The sequence below is a fragment of the Phascolarctos cinereus genome, unplaced genomic scaffold (genome assembly GCF_003287225.1).
Source record: "Phascolarctos cinereus isolate Bilbo 61053 unplaced genomic scaffold, phaCin_HiC Scaffold_726;HRSCAF=1367, whole genome shotgun sequence".
Lineage (NCBI taxonomy): Eukaryota > Metazoa > Chordata > Mammalia > Diprotodontia > Phascolarctidae > Phascolarctos > Phascolarctos cinereus.
The window spans coordinates 34,866,956-34,887,700 of NW_027556098.1; the positions used below are offsets into that span (position 1 = coordinate 34,866,956).

Genomic DNA, 20,745 nt, shown 5'->3' on the forward strand with positions numbered 1-20,745 from the left:
AGGACCAGATGCTAGCACAGAACAATGGAGATTAGTAACTGATGTTAACATATGGCTGCAAAGTTTACGAAGTTTCATATACTACATTATCTCATTTGAATCTCACCACAATCGTATGAAATAGGTGAAGATCGGCTGTACCAAAAAAAGTGGAATTAACCTTACCAAATGTGTGTGTACTTTAGTATAACTAAGTAAGTCAGAGAAGAGGAATTCTAAGAACTGTGGGAAGGACAAAGGAGGTAATACCAAGGCCAGGACAGCCTGAAGTTCAAGGGAGTATCATAGGATTTCCAGATGAGAGACCTTATATATGTTCAGGTCTAATCTCCCTCCCACTCCCATTTATTTAATTTAGGAAACTGAGGCCTGATCAAACAATATGCATTTATTAAGCACCTACCATGTTGTTAGACACTATGCTAGGCATTGAGAATACAAAGTCAAAAGTAAAAGTCCCTGCCCTCGAGGAGCTTACAGTCTATTAGAGGAGACATGTATATAACTAAGTGTACACATAACACATATAAAATAAATGAGGTAAATTTTTTGGAGGGAGAGCATTAGTAGCTGAGGGGGCAGGCGGTGGGGGGGGGGAACATTAGGAAACACTTTATGTTGAGGGTGGTGCTTGATCAGTTTGGAAGTACATTTCAAGCAGATAGCCAGCCAGCCAAAGGTGAGGCTGGAGATAGCAGATGGACGGCATGTGTGGGGTACAGCAAGAGGGGCAGTCTGGCTGAACTGTAGCCTGTAGGATTTCATCTGGTCCCAAACAATAGCCCCAAGAAGCAAGTACAACAGCTATAAGGCTGGGAAGGTGGGTTGTGAAGATATTGAAATACCAAATGAAGATATTTAAACATCTAAAGGTAACAGCGTGCCATTCATTTTATCCAGTATGGGAGTAACTCAGAACAGAGCTGGAGGAAAATCACTTTGGTGGCTTTTGGCGGAAGACAGATTAGAAAGGGGAAGAAGTTTAGGCAAAGGCAATGAAGTGCTATTGCAGTAGTCTAGGGAAGAGGTGAAGGAGGCCTAGACTAATGTGGTGCTCAGTAGAGTAGAAAAGAGAAAATAAGAAATGTCAAGATTAAACTGCTAAGATTTGGCAACTGACTGGATATACAGGGTGAGGGAGGGAGGTCAGGGATAACATGGAAGTTGTAATCCTCACTGATTGGGAGCATGGTGGTACACAGAAAGAGGGAATTTAGAGAAAGATGGCTTGGGTGAGGAAAGAACTAGTTTGGTCTCAGACACGGTGAATTTGAGATGCCTATAGGACATCCTGTTTGAAATGTCCAACAGGCAGATGGAGATGTCTGCCTCTAGCTTAGCTGAGAGACCATGGCTGGACATATAGATACGAACATCATTCATACAGATATAGTTCAACCCATGGGAGCTGATGAGGTCACTTTCTAAGCAATAAAGTAGAAGAGAGTCTGAGATAGAGCAATGGGGACATAATACAGAAGATAAGGCAGCAACAGACTGAGCCACAGTCAGACAGGCAAGAGAACCGAGAGAAGAGTGTGTGCGGTGAGAGAGCGCTCAAGTGTCACATGCTGCCAAGAAGGCCGAGGACTGAGAAAAGGGGTTAATTTATGCACTAACTGCCAAGGTCTCTGCTAGCTCTAAACTTAGGATCTTATGAACATAATGGACAGTCACACTTTACGCACATTAAAATCTCAAACAGATTTGTCCATCCGCCTTGCTCCTCTATCCTTATCGCTCTAGAACATCTGCATTTTTATGATCACTTCTAACTCGATGACATTTGATCTTTAACTAATCTTTCCTTACTATCTAAACCTCTATTAAAATTGAAGTTATTCACACTTCCCTAATCCCCACCTAATGCTGGCAAGTACAAGGATGGCTCGATGTACAGGAAATTCATTTCTGAAGACTCAGCTATGAGCAGAATTTCTGTGTATCTAACTACTCCTCCCATGACTCATACTAAAGGAATCTGGACATAGAGCACTCCAAAAACTATTGGGAACATAATGAAACTTTATGGGAGGCAGCATGACAAAAAGCTAGGGGTCAGCCTTAATCACAATGTTAACACATCCTAGCTATAGTCACATAGTCTCTTCTGATGAAGACTATAAACTACAGACCAACTGCTACTATGCATTATAGGAAAGGGGGGGGGAAGGAAAAAGCATTTATTAAGCACCTATTACGTGCCAGGCACTGTGCTAGGTGCTTTACAAATATCTCATTTCATCAGTGGAGGGAGTTTCCAATAGGAAGAAATCTGAAGTTCTGATAAAAAATGATCTACTAGCAGTAAAAACTTTTGCAGAGTCTGACTAGGGTCATGTGCTTATTTCAGACTGCAGAGTATGGGAGAACAAAATTAGAGATCTGCATCCTCTTCTGCTGGAATATTTTGGTGGACAAGAACTCAGGTGGAAAAATGAGTGGTGACCACGATAGAAAAGGAGCTGGGGTTTATAAAAGAAAAAGCAGGACTTTGGCAGCTAGTCCGGGACTGTGCTTTTAGGAGCTTTAAAATCACAAGGCTCCATTTGTAACCATGTGCTTGGTTTTTTTTTTTTTTTTTTTGGTGTTTGGAGTATTTTTCCTCCTTAGATATCCAAATACTTTTCTGGCCAACCCCCCCCCCAAAAAAAAAAAACAAACCCAAAGAAAAAAAGGCAACCCAAAGATAATGGCACAAATCACATTATAGCACCAGAGCTAACAAAATGTAGAGTAAGGCATTCCTAAATGGGTTTTGTTTGAAATAAAACCAAAGGATAAAATGTTCTTTGAATTACTGGGAAAAGGATTGAGACACATCTATAGCTCAATGACAGAAGAGTTGTATAATTCTAAAACAGGAATGAAAAAGCAACTAAACATGTTTATGAGGGAAAACCATGTAGTTTAAAACAGACTGAGTTAAGGCAAGAGTAGTTTGGTCGTAAGGGAAACCTGAAACACTGCAGATGTGTTCATGTAAAAGCCATTTTATATTCACTGCCCTACATATTTCTGTAAAATTTTTTTCCTAATACTTCCTTTAAACAAGCTGGCTCTGTAGAAATCAACAAAAGCCTTTATTCAGGTACAAATAACAATACTCTTCAAGTATTTTTCCTTTTTAAAACTCAATTTATTTCCCATTAATTAGTAGAGGGAAAAACGTGTGGCTACAGCATCAGTGGGCTTAAATGAGAACCTGTCTCTCAGGACAGGGCAGAGATCTGTAGTATGATGGGGTAATCTCAGGTGTTCATTAAAAGTGTCAGGCTGAGTTCCAGGGGCAGATCTGGACTTGTTCAGAGTTGTTTCCTGAAAACCTGTCAACAACCTACTCAATCTACAATCCTACAGGATGACTGAGTGCCTGAACTACAGGAAAGTTAGTGCCTGGTTCCCAAAAGCCCCTTTGAGAAAGGCAATGTATTGCTCTAAAAAGATGTTAAAAACCAAGACACTAAACACTATCATTCAGATTATTTTATTTTTCTTGCTGAGGTCAAATAAAAGTCCCAACCAATGATGTTAAGAGATGTCAAAGAACTGATGTAAGGTATTTTCTTGAGAGGCAGTAGAAAGAGCACTGGATTGGAAATCAGAGGATATGGTTTCAAATCTCACCTCTCACATACTATGTAACCCTGCAGCAAGTCGCTTGTACTTTTGTTTTTTCATCTATCAAATGGGGATTTAGGACTGGATGACCTAGTGACCCTTAAAATTTATGAGCCTATCCTGTATTGCAGGGCTGCCCCAGGCACAGCCCTTCACTGCCGCCTGTGTCTCTTCAAATTCAGGCCAGGTGTAGTTCTACTAGTGCTCTGGGGAAAGGGATCAAAGGAGTGAAGGAGGCTGTTCAAGGGTTTCATTTCTTGAGGGGAATCCCATTGACTGCTCCTTCACTGTAGCATGTTCTTGCCAAGCTTTTTTTTTTCTAATTTGCTGATTACCAAATAACCTTATCACTTTTTAATTGTCTCAAAAAATACAAAAGGAAGCAAGAATTGTAAAATCTAATCTTTTGAATAAGGCAATATTTTCATAGTCTGGAATGGCTGACTTATCATCAGTCAAACCCAACTGTACCATGGTGTTGAAGGTTGGTAAACAGGCAGTTTTTAGACAGCTGATTTGGAACATCCCAGAAGTGAAAAACCCTTTATAAATGAAGAGTGCAAAGTGGTGACTCTAGTCAATGCCACAGAATATGGTTCTACAAAGAAAAGAATGCTGTTTAAAAGCTACTCCTGGAATAGTTCCCTGTGATGCTATTTTTGAAATCAGTAAGTGAATGGTATCAACACATTTAGATGGAGATTACAGAAAACACATTTGGAAATAAATCTTAATCCTAGAAATAGAAAGAATTCAGTCACTTTCTACTATTAATTCAGAAGAGCTCAGATATTCTCTTCAACCTAAAAATGACCTCCAAACAGAAAATATTTAAGATGTCTTCCATGATTCAGTTGTATAAAACTGTATAGAAAATGAGCATCATGTTCAAATGTACTGAAAATAATAGGCTTTAGAAAACATTCCTAGAATTGAAGTATGCAGAAACAAAAGATGATTTACAAAGATTTATAGCAGAGCTCTAGTCATCATCAGAGTCAGAATCATATATTTTTCCTCGGATGGTTTTCTTTTCCAGTTTTGTGAAGTTGGTTCCAAATTTCTTTTGGTTTTGAAATGGTGGCTCCATCAAATTTCCACTAAAAATCAAAGAAATATGAAAAGATATTTAAAGATATGAGAATTATCATAAGATATGAGTTGTTCAAAAAACTGGAACAATTCCACCTTTAGTAAAATTCACAAAGTACAGTGGAATTTCTTCAATAACATGGGGACCAGGAGGCAGGATTAACATCTTTGTTATAGACTCATAATTTAACAGTTTTAATGTTTATGGTTTTATACTGTGTTTTGAGAATGGGATTGCTGGGTAATAATGCAATGATATTTAAAAACCACTGTGTTTTGCACTTTATACAACAGATGTCACTGTACTGGTAAATACATATCTATAAAGCTAAGCAATTAAATATAGTTGTAGAGTAAGTATGAATTGAAAACTGTAAGAAAGAAAATACAAATTTTTTTCCTTTATCCCATTAGGAAACTGAATGCACAATAATTTTTAAGTTTATACAAAATGAGCAGGTAAAATGACATACTTTCTACATTATTATACCAAATGATCTCACAATGGCAAGAAAGAATTTATGCTCTTCTGTACATGTTATCTCACTATCTTTTAGGAAGTAGTAACCCAAATACTGAGGACACACTTGCCTAGTATGCCTTTGGACAGTTGTATTAGGTATCTCCTTTCCTTAATTTCAATATTGTTCTATTTATTTACCACAGGTTACTAACCTATCCAAAATTATTTAAAAACAAACAAAACATTTCTGAGAACTTAAAGAACTCTAGTACTGGCAGCTTTCTTAAGAACTGTGAAATTAAATGAATCCTAGCACATGGTAAACTGAAATTAACCCTTTTTTTAAAAAGGAAAATAATCTTGTCTCCTTTTTGTTTTCTCATTAATAACTATCTGTAAAAATGTTATTGGTCACCTTGTTAGACAATCTAAGAAAAAAGTAAGATTATGTGATGGCTGTCAGTATTAGACATACTTGATCTTTGTTTTTTTTCCTGGAAGTTAACCCAGTACAATGCTGCTCCTTACATAATTTCCCTTGATAAACTGTCCCCCCCCCAAAAAAAACCCCCAAACCAAACTCTATGGAGGATCAACAAACCACTATGGTACCTCAGTTTCCTTAACTTGAAACAGTTAACAGTCCAGGAAGATATCCAGGGAAAAAATAAATACAAGCAAAGCTATTTTAATCTTTTTTTTTTTAAACTTACTCTTCTGGTTTTGACTCTACAGAACAGGAACATTTAATCATTAAATTAAACATTAAAAGTTTTCCCAATCTATTTTCATTGTAGAAATGGCTTTGGGAATATCTAGAAGAAATCTGGGAGGGAAACAAAAAACTAAAAACTAGAAAAAAAAAGAACATAAACTATCTTGTGTGATGAAGAAGAAGAAATGATATAGTTTTCTAACTTATGAAGCAGGTATTCATCAGGAACTTAGCTCCTCAAGGAGCGGCAAGGAAAATAAGGCGTGACATCATAATTCCAATCATTTTACCTTTTGCTGTTCTTGTAGACCAGGTAAGGGACTCAAAGGATGATATGACATGTTATGACTTGTACAAAGAGATAAGCTATTTTTGTTTGGAGAAGAGGGTGTCTCAAAGCTGTTTTTGAAGTTAGTTTAGAAATAAATCGGGAATTAGAAAGCTCATTATATTTTCTCAGAATGCATATTACAGAAGATGAAGACTGCATAAATTTTGGGTTCAACAGGTAAAGTTATACAGCTAATGATTTGTAATAAAATATTTTTCTTGAAGAAGCAGATTCTCTTATTTTTCACTGATGATAATGATTAAAGTCAATTTTGGATTGCACAAATATGTTTATCTTCAATCTGAGAATATACCATTCCAGGGAATGATACTTAAGTCTAAAAGTGTCAAAATTAAGAGTGCTCCAAAATTTAATTTTATCTGTAAATATCACTTTGGCTTAATTAATCTATCTGCATGAATGTTTAGGCATTCTTCTGCTTCACTTACTTTGTTAAGTTTAGTTTTACAAAATATACTTTTCTTTTAGAAAGATTTGTATTCTTACAAACTTGACTGAAGCCCTATTTTTGCTCTGTCCAAATAATCCTAAATTACAAAATGCAATCTAAAAACAGCAACCAAAAACATAAATAAAAGCAAATATGTGCCATTTAAAAAAGTTACCTGTAATTAAGAATATCAGAACAACCGAGTCTCCATTCTAAAGTTTCTGTGGTAAAGTCATCTGTATTCCCTAGATCAGTAAAACCTACTACATAATCTTGTGTTTTTCCATCTTTCACCAGAGCGAGGGTGGGAATAACTTTGATACGCAGTCTTTCACATAGGAAAGGTGCTTTTTCCACATTTAGCTTCAGGAATTTGGTCTCCAAATGTTTCTTGGACAATACTGCCAAATGTTTATCTAGAATTTTACATCTGTAAAGCCAAACACAAATGAAAATTAAAAAATCAAACAGACTAGATACTTTTGCTATAAAGGAGATTTAGCAATAGTGGTTGCAGAACGTGAGATTTTATTAGAACCCATTTTATTTTTATCTTATAAGCTGTTTTTGCGGTAGGAAATCAGACTTTCCCTTATGATATTCTTCAATCAATTACTGCTATGCTACTGTGGCACGTTAACTGGGCCAAGCAAAACCAGACTGTATCTCATTAACACTTTTTCTAAATGGAGTTTCATAAGCATTGAATTTGAAAAGGGAGGGGCAGGAAAGAGAGAATCATAAACATTTAGCACCCCATTTGAGAAATTCCAAAGGAAAAAATGGTGCCAATGAAAGAAAACTTAAAAAAAACCCTCCATGTGACATCATGATAGTCAGTGGTAATCAATATCTTTAATTAAATAAGCAAGACCATTTTAGCTCTGTCCACTGTCAAAAGGATCTGACAACGTTTCTCCACAGTAGGCCCTTGATTGTTAATTGAAATGACGAAGATTAATGATGATAACAACAATAACAGCAGCTAACATTTATATAGTGCTTACCATGTTCCAGACACTGTGCTAAGGGCTTTATAGTTATTATCTCATGAGATCTGACTATTCTGGGTTGAAAGTATACCAAGAAAAAAAGAAGCATTAAGTGAGGTGACCTTGTCATTGCCAAAGTATTATTCTCAATCTAAGAAGTAACTGGAAATACAGGTGCCTATCAAGAAACATGTTCTTTAAAAAGAATCCGACTATTTGTTTTAAAATGGTCAATACATTACTTTTCCTGATTGAAACACTCGTACCCCTGTGGAAGGACAGCAAATGCCTACACGCTAGTTTTTGTACCCAGTTAAGTACTCTGTGAATTATTTAAGTCCCAATGTTCTTGAGGCTTAATCAGTGGCATGGAGGTCATCTGTGGTCCAGAAAAAGGTTTTGGTTATTTTCACCACCTCACTTTTGTGTCTTCACGTATCTGTCAAGCATTTTAGGTGTAAGAATTATGGTGAATGACAAATAACAGGGAGATAAAAACAAGAATAAGTGTTAACCTTGAGGATACTATTTTAACTTGAATACAGAGAGAGGATGTGTGTGTGTGTGTACAAGTGTGCAAAAATAAAAATCTCTTAAATGAAGAAACAGTATCTTGAAAGAAAGCATCCAAGCAGTCATTTAAAATGCACTAGGGGAAGCTATTTAAAAGATTTCCCTTGGAAAATATCTTCTAGTATTTGCTTTGTACATTCAGATATTTTTAGGTTTACTAAGGAAAATTATAAGGTATAGACTGGAGTTGGCTATCTATTGCGTGAATGCCAAGTGAGAAATGATTTTAAATAGACAGCTAGGGTGAGGCAAATTTGCCTTGGATATCTTTCTACTTCTTGGATTATCTCACCCTTTCTCTCTTCCCAAGTCCCTTCCTGATCCCAGATGCCCCCTCTATTTCTTGCAATGACTGGCATACAGGAACCACTTAAATACTTTTTCATTTATTTATTCATTTCTCAACTAATCCTGCTAAAGTGTCAACTGATAATTAAGGTGTTAGTCGATAAGGCTGATGTTTATTTTATTTTCCTAAGAAAATGTCTGCAAACTAAAAATGGACTTCATAGAAAAATGGCTTTGGGGGAGGGGGGGATCTAGCTCAAAATGCTATAATAACTTCGAGTCCCTGTCATGTCTTCAATTATGTGTCTTGACTTAACTTGGAGGTTCACACTTCAGTGACTTTTTTGAAGGTGGGAGGAGGGTCTAACAAGCAGGTAGCCAACATCTTTCCCTTCCAATATTGGTACCACCCTCCCCCTTCTTTAGGAGGAAGTAAATACACAACCACTTGACAAAGCCTTCTAAAAAGCTGTCCTATCTCTGCCTTCTAGATAGGTCCCTGACTTACAAAGGTCCCACAAGAATATCACAAGAACACAATTTCACTAAAGAACAGGCTAGTGAAACTTAACTATTATAAAGACTTTAGGCAAGGAAGGCAATTATTTTTTCCTTTGACAAAAGTTTTAAACTGTACAGCACATGTCTAAGAGTTACTATTAGAAGTGACTAAAACAATTCAAGAAATGTAAATAATTTCTATAGGAAGGCTCATTTTTTCTGTAACATTACAACTTTGAATGTTAAGTTCTAAAATTAACCTTTTAAAAGTAGGCAACCTGTTCAATTTTCCTAAGTTCCTTTAAACATTCTATTTATTATATTTTTCTAACATTATAAAATCCCTTCACCAGATATCAGTTCAGTTACCTGAATGTGGAATCTCTGTAGAAATGGCAAACCACTTTTTTACTTTCCTTGACTTCCTGAAAAAACTCTCTCTCACTAGGAATTTCTCTGTATTCACCATGTCTTTTGAAAGCCATTCCTAAGTTGGAAAGAAAGGAAATAATGACACTTGAAATTTCTTTTTCAGTAGGTAGGGATGTTAATCAAGTATCTGGGTAAGCATGTAAAATAATTTTTATTTTAGTCACTAAAATAATTTGCAGCAAATAAGTTTTAGACTGATTAACTTGAAAATAATTAAAACCTCCTACTCACTGATTCCACTTCCTCAATCACTTCAACTCCTTGCTATTTGATTTTCAACCCAATCTCCCTATTGAAATTGCTCTCTCAAAAGTTGTTAATGATTTCAAACCTGCTCCTTCAGGTAAATTTTTCCTGACGCAGTCCTTATCCTCCTTGTACTATGCTCCCAGTTTTCTCACCTGTCGGTTATTCTGAGTACTTTTTAATGCTCAACAACTATCTCTTCTCTACATGTGGCTGGTTATGCCCCTAGCTCTGTTCTCAGCCCTTTCCTTCTCACTCCATGATGATTTCCATGGCAATCTCATTCATCCCCATGTTTTCAATGGTCACTTTCATCCACATGACTCCAAAATCTCAACTGCCATTCCTGATCTCTCCTCTACTTCTCCTACTACCTGGTCCTCCATCTCTAACAAATCTCCACATGGTCCTATTCACATCTCAAACCCAACATGACCAAAACAGAATCATCATTTTCCCCTGCTAATTCTTTTTTGTTGACTACATCACCATCTTCTCAGGTCACTCAAATCTGAAACTGTGCAGTAATCTTTGATTCTTCTCCTTAGTGTATCCATAGAGTTAAGCATGTTGTAGTGGAAAAGTGATAAACTTCAGGGTTCAAGTACTACTTTTGATATTTACTAGCTATGTGACTAAAGTCAAGTCACTAACTTCTCTTAGTCTCAATTTCTTCATTTGTAAAAAGGGAATACCTGTAGTATCTACCTCATATGTTTTTTTGTGAATATTACTTTAGTTAATACATATAAATTTGCTTGTAACTTTTGAAACATTATATGAATGTCAGTTATTATGATCTAAGCATTTGCTGAATCCTGTTCTTACCTCTACAAGATCTTTTTTGCATTTGTCCCCTTCATTCTACTTATGTTACCACCTTGATTTGGTTCATATCTCTTGCTTAAAATACTGTTACAAACCTTACTCAATTTGCCCTTCTCCAAACTATACTTCACATGTGTTCCTAAGGCAGAGGTTTCACCATGTTTCTCCCCTGCTTAATAATCTTCAGTGACTACCTATCCAGATCATAAAATATAATTGTCCCAATATGATATTTAAAAGTCTCTCCAACTTACCTTTCCAGCTTCATTTCATACTACTCCCCTTCACAAACTCTACATTCTAGCTAAGCAGGGCCACTAGCTTATTCCCTAAACTCAGAATGCCATTGCCCACCCATGTGATTAGTTTTGGCTATTTCTCAAGAGTTCAAATCTAGCCTCAGACAATTTCTAGCTGTGTGAACCTGGGCAAGTCGTTTAACCTTTGTTTGCCTCAGTTTCCTCAACTGTAAAATGGAGATAATAACAGCAAAGGGTTGACATGAGGATAAAATGAAATATTTGTAAAAGATGCTTAACACAGTACCTGGTACACAGTAAGCGCTATAAATACTTCTCTTCCCATGCCAAGAACAACTTACCTCATTTCTTTCAGAATTCATTCTTTCTGCAAGGGTTAGCTCAGGTACTTCCTTCTCTGTATATTCTTACCTGTCCTCACTATTCTGCAACTAAAATTGTTTTCTATCCTTAAATTCTCATAGAACAACTTATCTAGATCTTCGTCCTATACCTTGTATTGTATTTTTTTTACAAGTTTTATTAGTGCATCCTCCTAGGACATAATGGTAGAATGTAAGGCCCTTGGGGTCAGGGTCTGTGTGATATTTTATCTTTATGTTTTACCATGCCTAGCAGAAAATTAAAAGACATTTGTAGAACTACATTGAAAATCAAATTATATGCCTTTTATGCTTTTTATTTTGAGAAAATAATTTGTATTTTCTCTCTCTTTTCCTATTTGGTGCAGCTTATCCTTAAATATACTAATTAGTCATAACATGTCTAAGGTAATCATTTTGATTTAATAATGCTCTGAAAATTACATGGTATACTTAACATAAGGTTTTAAAAGAAGCCTTCTGAAAACTTTCAACATGTTAATTTACAGACAGGTGTTTGAGCTAGACACCGACCACTAATACCTCTGTTCTGTTGTGTTCCGTTTAGGAACACAAAGTTCCCTTAAAATTCTATAAACAAAAGTTAATTATATAAGGCTAAATTCTATTTGTTTAATTACATTTGTGAAAATAATTGTGTGGGAAGAGGGGAATTTCTATTTGTCTTTGATAAATGTCAGGGAATCAGGTATCATACTACTTGTACAAGCTCCCAGGAAGGAGGAGAGGTGGACAAGCTACACAAATCAGGGTTGGAATGAATCTTAGAGGCTAAATAATCTAAACTCCGACCTACCAAATGCTTCCCTCCACATTATTCTTGATGTACTTTAGTTTGTGATCAAATGTTATTAGCGCAGGGGAAAGAACGATGACTCCGGAATTAGAGAACCTGGGTTCAAAACTCACCTCTGTTGCTTTACTATGTGACTCTCGGCAAATTAATTAATCTCTTTTGGCCTCAGTTCCCTCCTCTATAAGATGAGAGGATTGGACTAGATTAGATGGTCTTCTATGATCTCCATGATTTCTGGGGTAAGGCCTTCACTACTGATTACAGCATCCCATACCATCTTTGAACTGCACAGCTCTGTTAGGCAAACATTCCTCCTTATCCTTAGTTGAAATCTGCTTTTAATTTTCATCTAGACATTGGTCTGCCCTTTGGATCTACAGAGAACAAGTCAAGCATCTCTTCCATATGACAGATTTTCAAATATCTAGATAAAACCATTATATTCTCGCCCCTCAAATCTGTTTTTTGCAGGCTAAATGTCCCTGGTTCCTTGGCTCATTCTTCATGACATTTTGTCTACACCATTCACAAATCTGGTTGTCCTCCTTAAAAATACACTCCAGTTTATCAATGTTTTTACCAAAATGTGGCATCCAAAACTGACCACAGTATTACAGATGTGGTCTGAACCACAACAGCATAGTACTTCCCTTAGTCTAGACACTATACTCTAGTAATTCAGCGTAAGATTGCATTTCTTTTTCTTGGCAACCCCATCATACTGTTGGCTCATTCTAAATCAATTAACATAACTAGGTGTTTTTCTCCATGTGGACTGTTTATTGTCTAGGTTTTGTTCATTCTGTACTTAACAACTGGTATTCTGACTTTTACATTTATCTCTATTAATTTCGTTTTTGTCAGTTTTGTCCCACAGTTAGATTCTATTAAGTTCTTTTGGAATACTAATTGTTATCCAGTATATGTGCTACTCTTCCCCTTCAGTTGTGTCATTTGCAAACATAATAAGTGTCCTTGTTAGTTATAATAGACTTCCATGTTACCCAAGTTGCTGATAAAAATGATGAACAGAATCACACAGTTCTTTCTTTTAGCCTCACTGAACAGCAAGTAGTACTTAGGAATATTTTTTCCCTACCAAAATAGGTAAACTGACAGATATGAGCAGTGTGACTATTTCTTATCAAATGAAAGTTGAGACTCTGTGAACATATTTAAGAAACACTAAGTTCTTTTAAATTTTCATTCTTGGCAGATAAAATCCAACTGCTGCCCTTAGCAGTTTTTTTTTGGCTAGGCAATGGGGTTAAATGACTTGTCCAGGGTTACACAGCTAGAAAGTGTTATTATGTGTCTGAGGCCACATTTGAACTCAGTTCCTCCTGAATCCAGGGTCAGTGCTCTATCCACTGTGCCCCTAGCTGGCCCCCTTAGCCGTTTTACATACTCAACCTGCTTCTTTTGCTAAGGCAAAGCTTTTATACGCTTCCTTGATTCCCATCTTCTCCAGCAGACTAAACCCTCTATCATCCCCTCTCCCTAATTTTCAGCTTTTCTCCTTATCAATTGGTTCTTTCACTACTCCCTTCAAACATGCCCAAGTCTCTATCCACCCTCAAAAAAACTTTCACTAGATCCCCTCAAACTACTGCCCTATATTTCTCTCCTTCTTTTCTCAGTCAAACTAGCCTAGAAAAAGCTGTCTACAAACACTGCTCTCACCTTACTCTTCTCTTACTAAGTTCTCAATCCTCTGCAGTCTATCTTGGCCTCATCATTCTATTGAAATGACTTTCTTTCAAGCTACCAATGGTCAGTGAATGGCAAACATGAAGATCTTTTATCAGCTTTCAACCTTCTTGAACTCTCTTGCTGCATTTGATGCTGCTGACTACTCCCTCCTCCCAGATATTCTCTCCCCTTTGCTTTTACAAGACACTGTCTTCTGGATCTTCTACCTGTCTGACCAGTCCTTTCTTGTCTCCTTCACTGGCTCATCATCCATATTATAGTCCCTAACTATAGGTGCTCTCTAAGGCTCTAACCTGGATTCTTACGGGTTTAGTTATCATCTCTATGTAAAAGATTGACAAATTTCTTCATTAGCCCCAGTTTCTCTCCAGCTTCAGTCCCACATCACCAACTGCCTGTTAGACACATCAAACCCAATGTCCCTGAGACATCTCAAACTCAACATGTCAAGACAGAATTGATCTTGTCACCAAAAACCACCTCTTTCAAACTTCCCTATTTCTGGTGAAGGAGCCACCATTCTTTCAGTCTCCCAGGTTCATAACTTGGCATTATCACTGAGGCTTTCTTTTGCTTTGCTTTCTCTCACCCTACATTACCAATAAGTTGCCCAATCTTGATGATGCTACCATCACAACATCTCTCACTTCCAACCCCGTCTTTCCATTCATAGTCACCACTTTAGTTCAGTCTTTTATCAGCTCTCGACTAGATTATTTTAATAGCCTCCTAATTAGTCTCCCTGCCTCAAGTCTTTCTCCACTCCATTAATTCTTTTCCTTAAGCACATATCTAACTATGTCACTCAATAAATTAGAGTGGCTCCCTATCGATTCTAGGATCCAATAAATATAAACTCTTCTGTTTAGTTTTTCAGCAGGGAGAAGAAAAAGAAAGAAAGAGAGAAAGAGAAAGAGAGAAAGAGAGAGAGAGAGAGAGAGAGAGAGAGAGAGAGAGAGAGAGAGAGAGAGAGAGTTTTATTTGCATAGTTCTTACTGGCAAGAAACACTATGAGGTTAAAATACTATTTGATTTTTCTGGAGAGTAGTTACATATAGGATGTCTAAAAACCTTTATCTTAATAAAAGTTGATTTATTAAGTATGTCCTTTGTAAAATATTACACTGCTGACAACTGGAGCTTAATAGTAATCTAGTGATTTATAATCTGTTAAAAATTAGTTTCCTTTAATTATTATTCTCTTTTAAGTTTAAGAGCATGACATGTTTTTTTTAAAAGGCTGAAAAGGGAAAATTATTGAGGGTGAAAACTATTGCTCCTTCCAAGAATTACACAGCAAACTAAAAGATGGAAACAAGTGTGAAGTCTCATATGTCCAAAGGACTGGGTTAAAAGAAGAGATCTTTGAATGGGTGCCACAGAGGCTCTTAAAGACTGTTATAATCTGTTCCTCAGTTTATTTTTCAACATGATTATACATTATTTTCTTCCTTCAATTAAAATGTAATTGGGAAATGTTTAACAAAATAAATAAAAATATGATACACCACTGATCATGTTAATTTGTGATTTTCTAAGGCAATATGCAGCAACAGGAATCCATTTCTATTTGATTTTGACATCACTACTCTACAGAATATTCCCTCCAATTACTGGTACCACCTATTCCAACTACCAAGTCACCTCCCTTCCAAACTCCTTTCCTTTTAACCATTTTGCATTTGCTCCCAAAATTTAGCTGGCTTCCCTCCTAATCACTTAGTTGGTTAAGCAGTGAGTCTTGCGTAGCATGTATTATTACTTCTTTCCCTGAAAATATCTTGATTTTTCTCCTATTTCTTACCCAAAACAGGCGGCTGAATGAGGATACTATCTGCACAGCTCTCCCCAAATAGTCTTTACCCTTGTAAAATTACCACTATTCTTCTCTATTTCCTCATAAGACACACTTTAATTTTACTTTCATTAATCTGTAATAAAGCTTTCAAAAGTAAGATTCAATTGCTCCATAAAATAAATTTAGATATTTCTGCAAACAGCTTTTTGTCCTAACAATGCAATGGGCCCAATATCCATCCTAATTAGTTTCTGAACAAAAATTATTTGAACAGTTACTAAGAAAATGAAAAACACCAATCTGACCTATCTTATCTTGAATTATTAGGGCACTGAAAGTCTGAGTATCAACCTATATATCATATCTATAAGTATTTTCCTCTTTCATTCCATTAGCAAAATTTCACATTTAATTCTATGTTCTTCAAAAGAGTTTATGTATGCGATATTCCAACTGAACACGTATTTTCAATAAATCCTAATACTGTGCTCCTTTAACCCTCAAATCCCTAAAGCACTGCCTTACTACTCTTTATCTATCAGTGCTGTAAAAGGAAAAGCAGCTTAGGCTGCAAAATACTGCACATATATACCTTGCTGTTAAAAAAAGTCTATTTTAAAAAATGTGAACTTAAAACAAAAAAATTAGGGCATAGTTTTCTCATTATGAGGAATTTTCCCTTTACAAAAGAATTCTTTACATATTTATCTCCTTTGCTGTGTCTGTACAGAAAAATTAGTGTTAGGAGTACCAATAAACTAAAAACCAATAAGAATTTGTAAAGTAGTTCTCATTTGTTTTACTGGAAAAAAAATTTTTTTCTTACTATAAAAAAAATCAACTTATAGAATTTTAAGAAACATTCAACTGATGTCTCAGCTCTATGACACTGATTCGATTGCTTAAAGTATATTTGAGTACAGCTCTTTCAGTTCCCAACACATATTTACTCACACTCACACCTACCTCCTAGAGTTTTCTGTCTTCCCATCTCCCAGGCAGAAAGAGGACAGAGATGCTGCCAGCTATCAATCATACTTCTTACCTCTACACCTCTTCTTAGGGGGTGGGGGTGGGGTCCTCTAGTTTATTTTTATATAAAGAGAACTCATCCCTTTGGGCATTTTGCTTTAGACAAACTTTATACAGGGAATAATTGAAAATCTTTCCTCTACAGCTCTCAAACTACTTCACAGCCATTCTTTTCATCAAAAAATATTCCTTCTAAAAAAGTTTCAATAATTAACACCACCATTTTATAGGCTGGCAGGCTAAATTACAATAAGATTAATGCAAGCATGCATGGAATTTAGGTCTTTTGACACTTAGTTTATTATTCTGCTTAGATTTCATTGTCTTTTTTAACCAAATGAGAACACAAAGTGTTCTTAATCTGGAGACCTCATTTAAAAAAAAAGCGCAACTGTATTCAGATTATTACATTGATTAAGCTAAAAATACTTGCTTTATACAAATTTTAAACAACGGCAAGGACACATTAATTTATCAACTCCTAAAAGTGAGGCCTGACAGCAACTACTGCAGTAGTATAAGGTACTTGGACCATACTGTTTAGTAATTTCAGAAACCAGTGCAGCTAGGTTACTTGTTTCTGCTGTTGTGCTTTCTTTAGTGCTTCAAGTCTCTTTTCTTTGAGGCGCTCCAAATCATCCTCATCCATCTGATCCAGTTTTTGAATCTCAGAGTCCAGCTGCTGTTCCACAATACTGGTTGTCTGAAGCAACTGATTCTCCAGGACTTTTGCAAACATGTCAACAGACGTATGAGCTTCCATTTTTTTGACTGAATTATTCGCTCCTTACAAGTAGGGAAATAAAAATACACAATTAAAATGTTGCTAACATGAAACCATGTTTTCTTACATTCTCCATAATGTCAGCAAGTAACAGCCTACAGCTAACTGACACAGTGATTTTGACTAGTTGTTTCCTTTCCTAGGGCTTAAGTATGCACTCGTGGAAAGTAAGACAATTAGAAAAAGAGTTGTTTTTGATTCAGATTCTTTTTCTGTGATAAAACTAAGACATACTTATTAAATGCCTACTATAAATGTAGACTACTGTGCTATAGGCCCTGGAGGAAATACTGGGGAAATGTTAGATAAGACATGGTCTTTTCTCTTATGGAATTCACAATCTAGGGGTTGGGGAAGCACAGTTACTGAAATAACTGAGGCCTGAATGTTAAAATTATATGTGATGAATTGTCTAAGATACAACAATAATAATCCAAGGAGGCATGATTTCATTAACATGGGCACAACTGCCACCAAAACAAACCACAATCCCTCCACAACTTGGTAGATGGTTTTCAATTTAAAATCGCCCTAGCTGAAAAGTTCATCCCCCTTCAGCCAATCTTGTGATCAGTTTCTGAAATCAGCTAGGCTAGTTCAAGGATGACAGACAAATAGTCTGTTGTTGCTAACTGAAAGCTTTCCAGAGCCTGAAATCTACTTGCCTTACCTTTAAGCCATGGGGCATTGACAGGTAGAGGACTTTTGTCAGAGTGGGAGCTTACATTTATGTACTTCACTAAGACTCAATACTTTTTATAAAGGAAGTTTCAAGTCAATTAACATTTAAGCACCTGCTATGTGGTTTCTAGGCCCAGGGATACAAACAGAAAAAGGAAATAGTTCCTTTCTTCATGAAGTTTACATTCTACTGGCTAATAAATGTAAATAAAAAAGAGCTATAGGACACAGTCTGTCGAATAAACATTCTCTATGATAATAATCTGCAGCATAAGCATTATTGGTGCTGTATATTTTACAACAGAATTCATTACATGGCATAATTCAGTGTTTTAGGCTCCATGTAAAAGGGAAGCATTTGCTGAAAGACAAAAAAGGAATCTTTATAATGTGTCACTCAGGTTCAAATTTTTGGCATTATCTTTGATTCTTCCCTCTCTTTCATCCATCATGTCCAATCAGTTGCAAAACCCTGTCGATTTCACCTTTCTAATTCCTCATCTATTCCTTTCTTTCTACTCCCATTACCACCACAGGTCCTCATTATTTTTGCTTGGATTATTTTAACATCCTCCTACTTCGTCTCTCCTTGACTTTTAGTCTATTTATTCCCTTTCTGAGTGATCTTGCAAACTGCTGCAAGGTAATCTTCCTAATGTACAGGTCTGACTATGTCATTCCCCTGCTCCAAAACCTCAGGATCACAACATCAAATCTGGAGTGAAAAAGAAACTTAGAGATGATTTAGTGATCCAGTCCAACATTCTCATTTTGTAGATGAGAAAACCCTAAACCATAAAAGGCTGAACAAGCACAAAGGGAGTTAGTGGCAGAGTCAGGATTCAAATTCAGGTTTTCTGCATCCTACTCCAATGTTCTTCATACAATGTTGTCCTCATTGCTAAGGTTAAAATAAAGATTCCTGATTTTGGCACTCCTTTCACACTGTTTCCCTTAATGAACAATGGAACAATCTATGTTCCAGCCAAACTCTGTTATCTCATTTTGCTTTCTCTTCCCTCCATCCTTCATGCCTTTAAGTACCCACTATCATCATCTCGGCTGAAATAGTTCCCTTCAAGGCCCAGATCAAGTGCTTACCTCCTCTAGGAAGCTTTTCCTAAGGCCCCTTCCCCAAGTCTTAGTCTTTGTATCCTCATCGACAGGCGCACGGGAAGTGCTTAATAAATGTCTGAATTAAACAAAACTTCCCTGACTCAGACACACTGGTGCGGAACAGCTGTCTACAATACAAAACATTTATAGAGAAATACAGCCTTGGAATCATCTTCCGTGTTGACTAGGTTAGCCACTACACAACCACGATTCGTGATTGCATGTCACTGGGCCGTCAACAAGTGCCCCTGTGTGCCAGTTTAAAATCTAGTAACAGTAGCTTCGAGGCGGGTCTGTTAACTATCAAGAAAATGAAAAACCGCACAGTCCCGTTAGTTCCCTACCCATCTTCCATTATGATCATCTCCAATTCTGCTTTCCTTCCAGCTTTAATCGCTAATTCCTGTGGCCCGTTTTTTTTTTGGGGGGGGAGACACAAGGCGAAGGATTAGCCGTGTCCTCACACAACCTTCTTTACTTCCCATCTGTGGGGGTTGTTTTGGGGAACGGGCAAGCCTGAGTTCTTCAAAAACAGCCACGAAGCCTCGAGTTCCCCTCCGAGACCTCGCTTCCACCTTCTCCATTCCCACCTCTCCCGGCCACCCCACAAAATGGGAAAACGGTCGCTGAAGTGAGGGCAAGCTCCCCATCTCCCCCCACCCTGGCTTCAAAGCCATTAAAGACGCATGCGTGGCCCAGTCCGCAATTGCGCCCTGGAGGCGTCGTCCCCTCCCCCCATAGGCCTACCCCGCTCGTCTTTCGTCCCCCCCCCACCTCCCCTCCCCGCTCCCCACCCTGCTCTTCGTTCCCCATGGCGTGCTACGGTCGCCCTACCGACATCGCCAACTTAGCTTTCTCGCCTCAGGGCTCACCTCACCTGAAATCAAGGCGATTGCTGCGGTTCCCGCCCCCTCCCCCGTGAAGTGCCGAACACTTGGCGGAAGGTCACTGCTACTTCTGGCTCTACTACAGCAGCGGCGGCGGTGGCGGTGGCGGGTGGGCACCAGCCACTTGCACACACTAAGCCCTCATTGGCTGTTTTCCACGTTCGACGCGAACCGACTGCCGCTGAAGGAGAGAGAAAGTGAGCGTCCCCGGCGCATGCGCTCTCCCGCTCGCCTGCGTACTCTCGTCTCCCTTTGGCTTCTGGGTTTCTCAGAAGATAGGCGGAATTGCCTTGCCTGGGTTTTTCTACGGAAAGTGCAAAAGCCCAAGGTTCTTGACTCTCTTCCGGACCAAAGAATTCCAATACAGCACCTTAGAGGTGCGACGTGAGGAGCAATGCATCTTGGGAATTGTATTTTTGAGGATGGGGGTGTTGCCCATTTGCTTGGTTGAATCTTTCCCCCCAGTCCTTCAATGAATGTTCTATGGTAAACTACATAGCAAAAGTAAAATATATCTCCTTGAACATATTTTCTGGTTTTATTTTTCCAGATGAGAATTGAGACAGCATATAAGAATCATAGGATTTTTAAAAATCCAACTTTTTCTCTTTTAATGAGAGGATTGAAACTCGTTTTACGAAGCGAGGACAAACTCAGTATGCCCTTGTTTTATTTATTGAATAGCGCCATGTATCCTTGTGGAGAGTGTCCAATTTCGGCTCCCCCATAGGTACGTCGAACTTGGTCACAATTACAAAATTA

At 37.4% G+C, this 20,745-nt stretch overlaps 1 protein-coding gene across 1 annotated transcript; it reads right to left on the reverse strand.

Annotated features, from left to right (window-relative positions):
* Positions 1-373: 373 nt before the first annotated feature.
* On the reverse strand, positions 374-20,325 carry TXNDC9 (thioredoxin domain containing 9). The gene is given in 7 exon segments (XM_078146378.1): positions 374-4,721; positions 6,849-7,103; positions 9,397-9,499; positions 9,502-9,514; positions 17,090-17,301; positions 19,082-19,224; positions 19,974-20,325. Coding segments are annotated over 5 exon segments (678 nt in total). The 5' UTR covers positions 17,279-17,301; positions 19,082-19,224; positions 19,974-20,325; the 3' UTR covers positions 374-4,603.
* Positions 20,326-20,745: the final 420 nt, after the last annotated feature.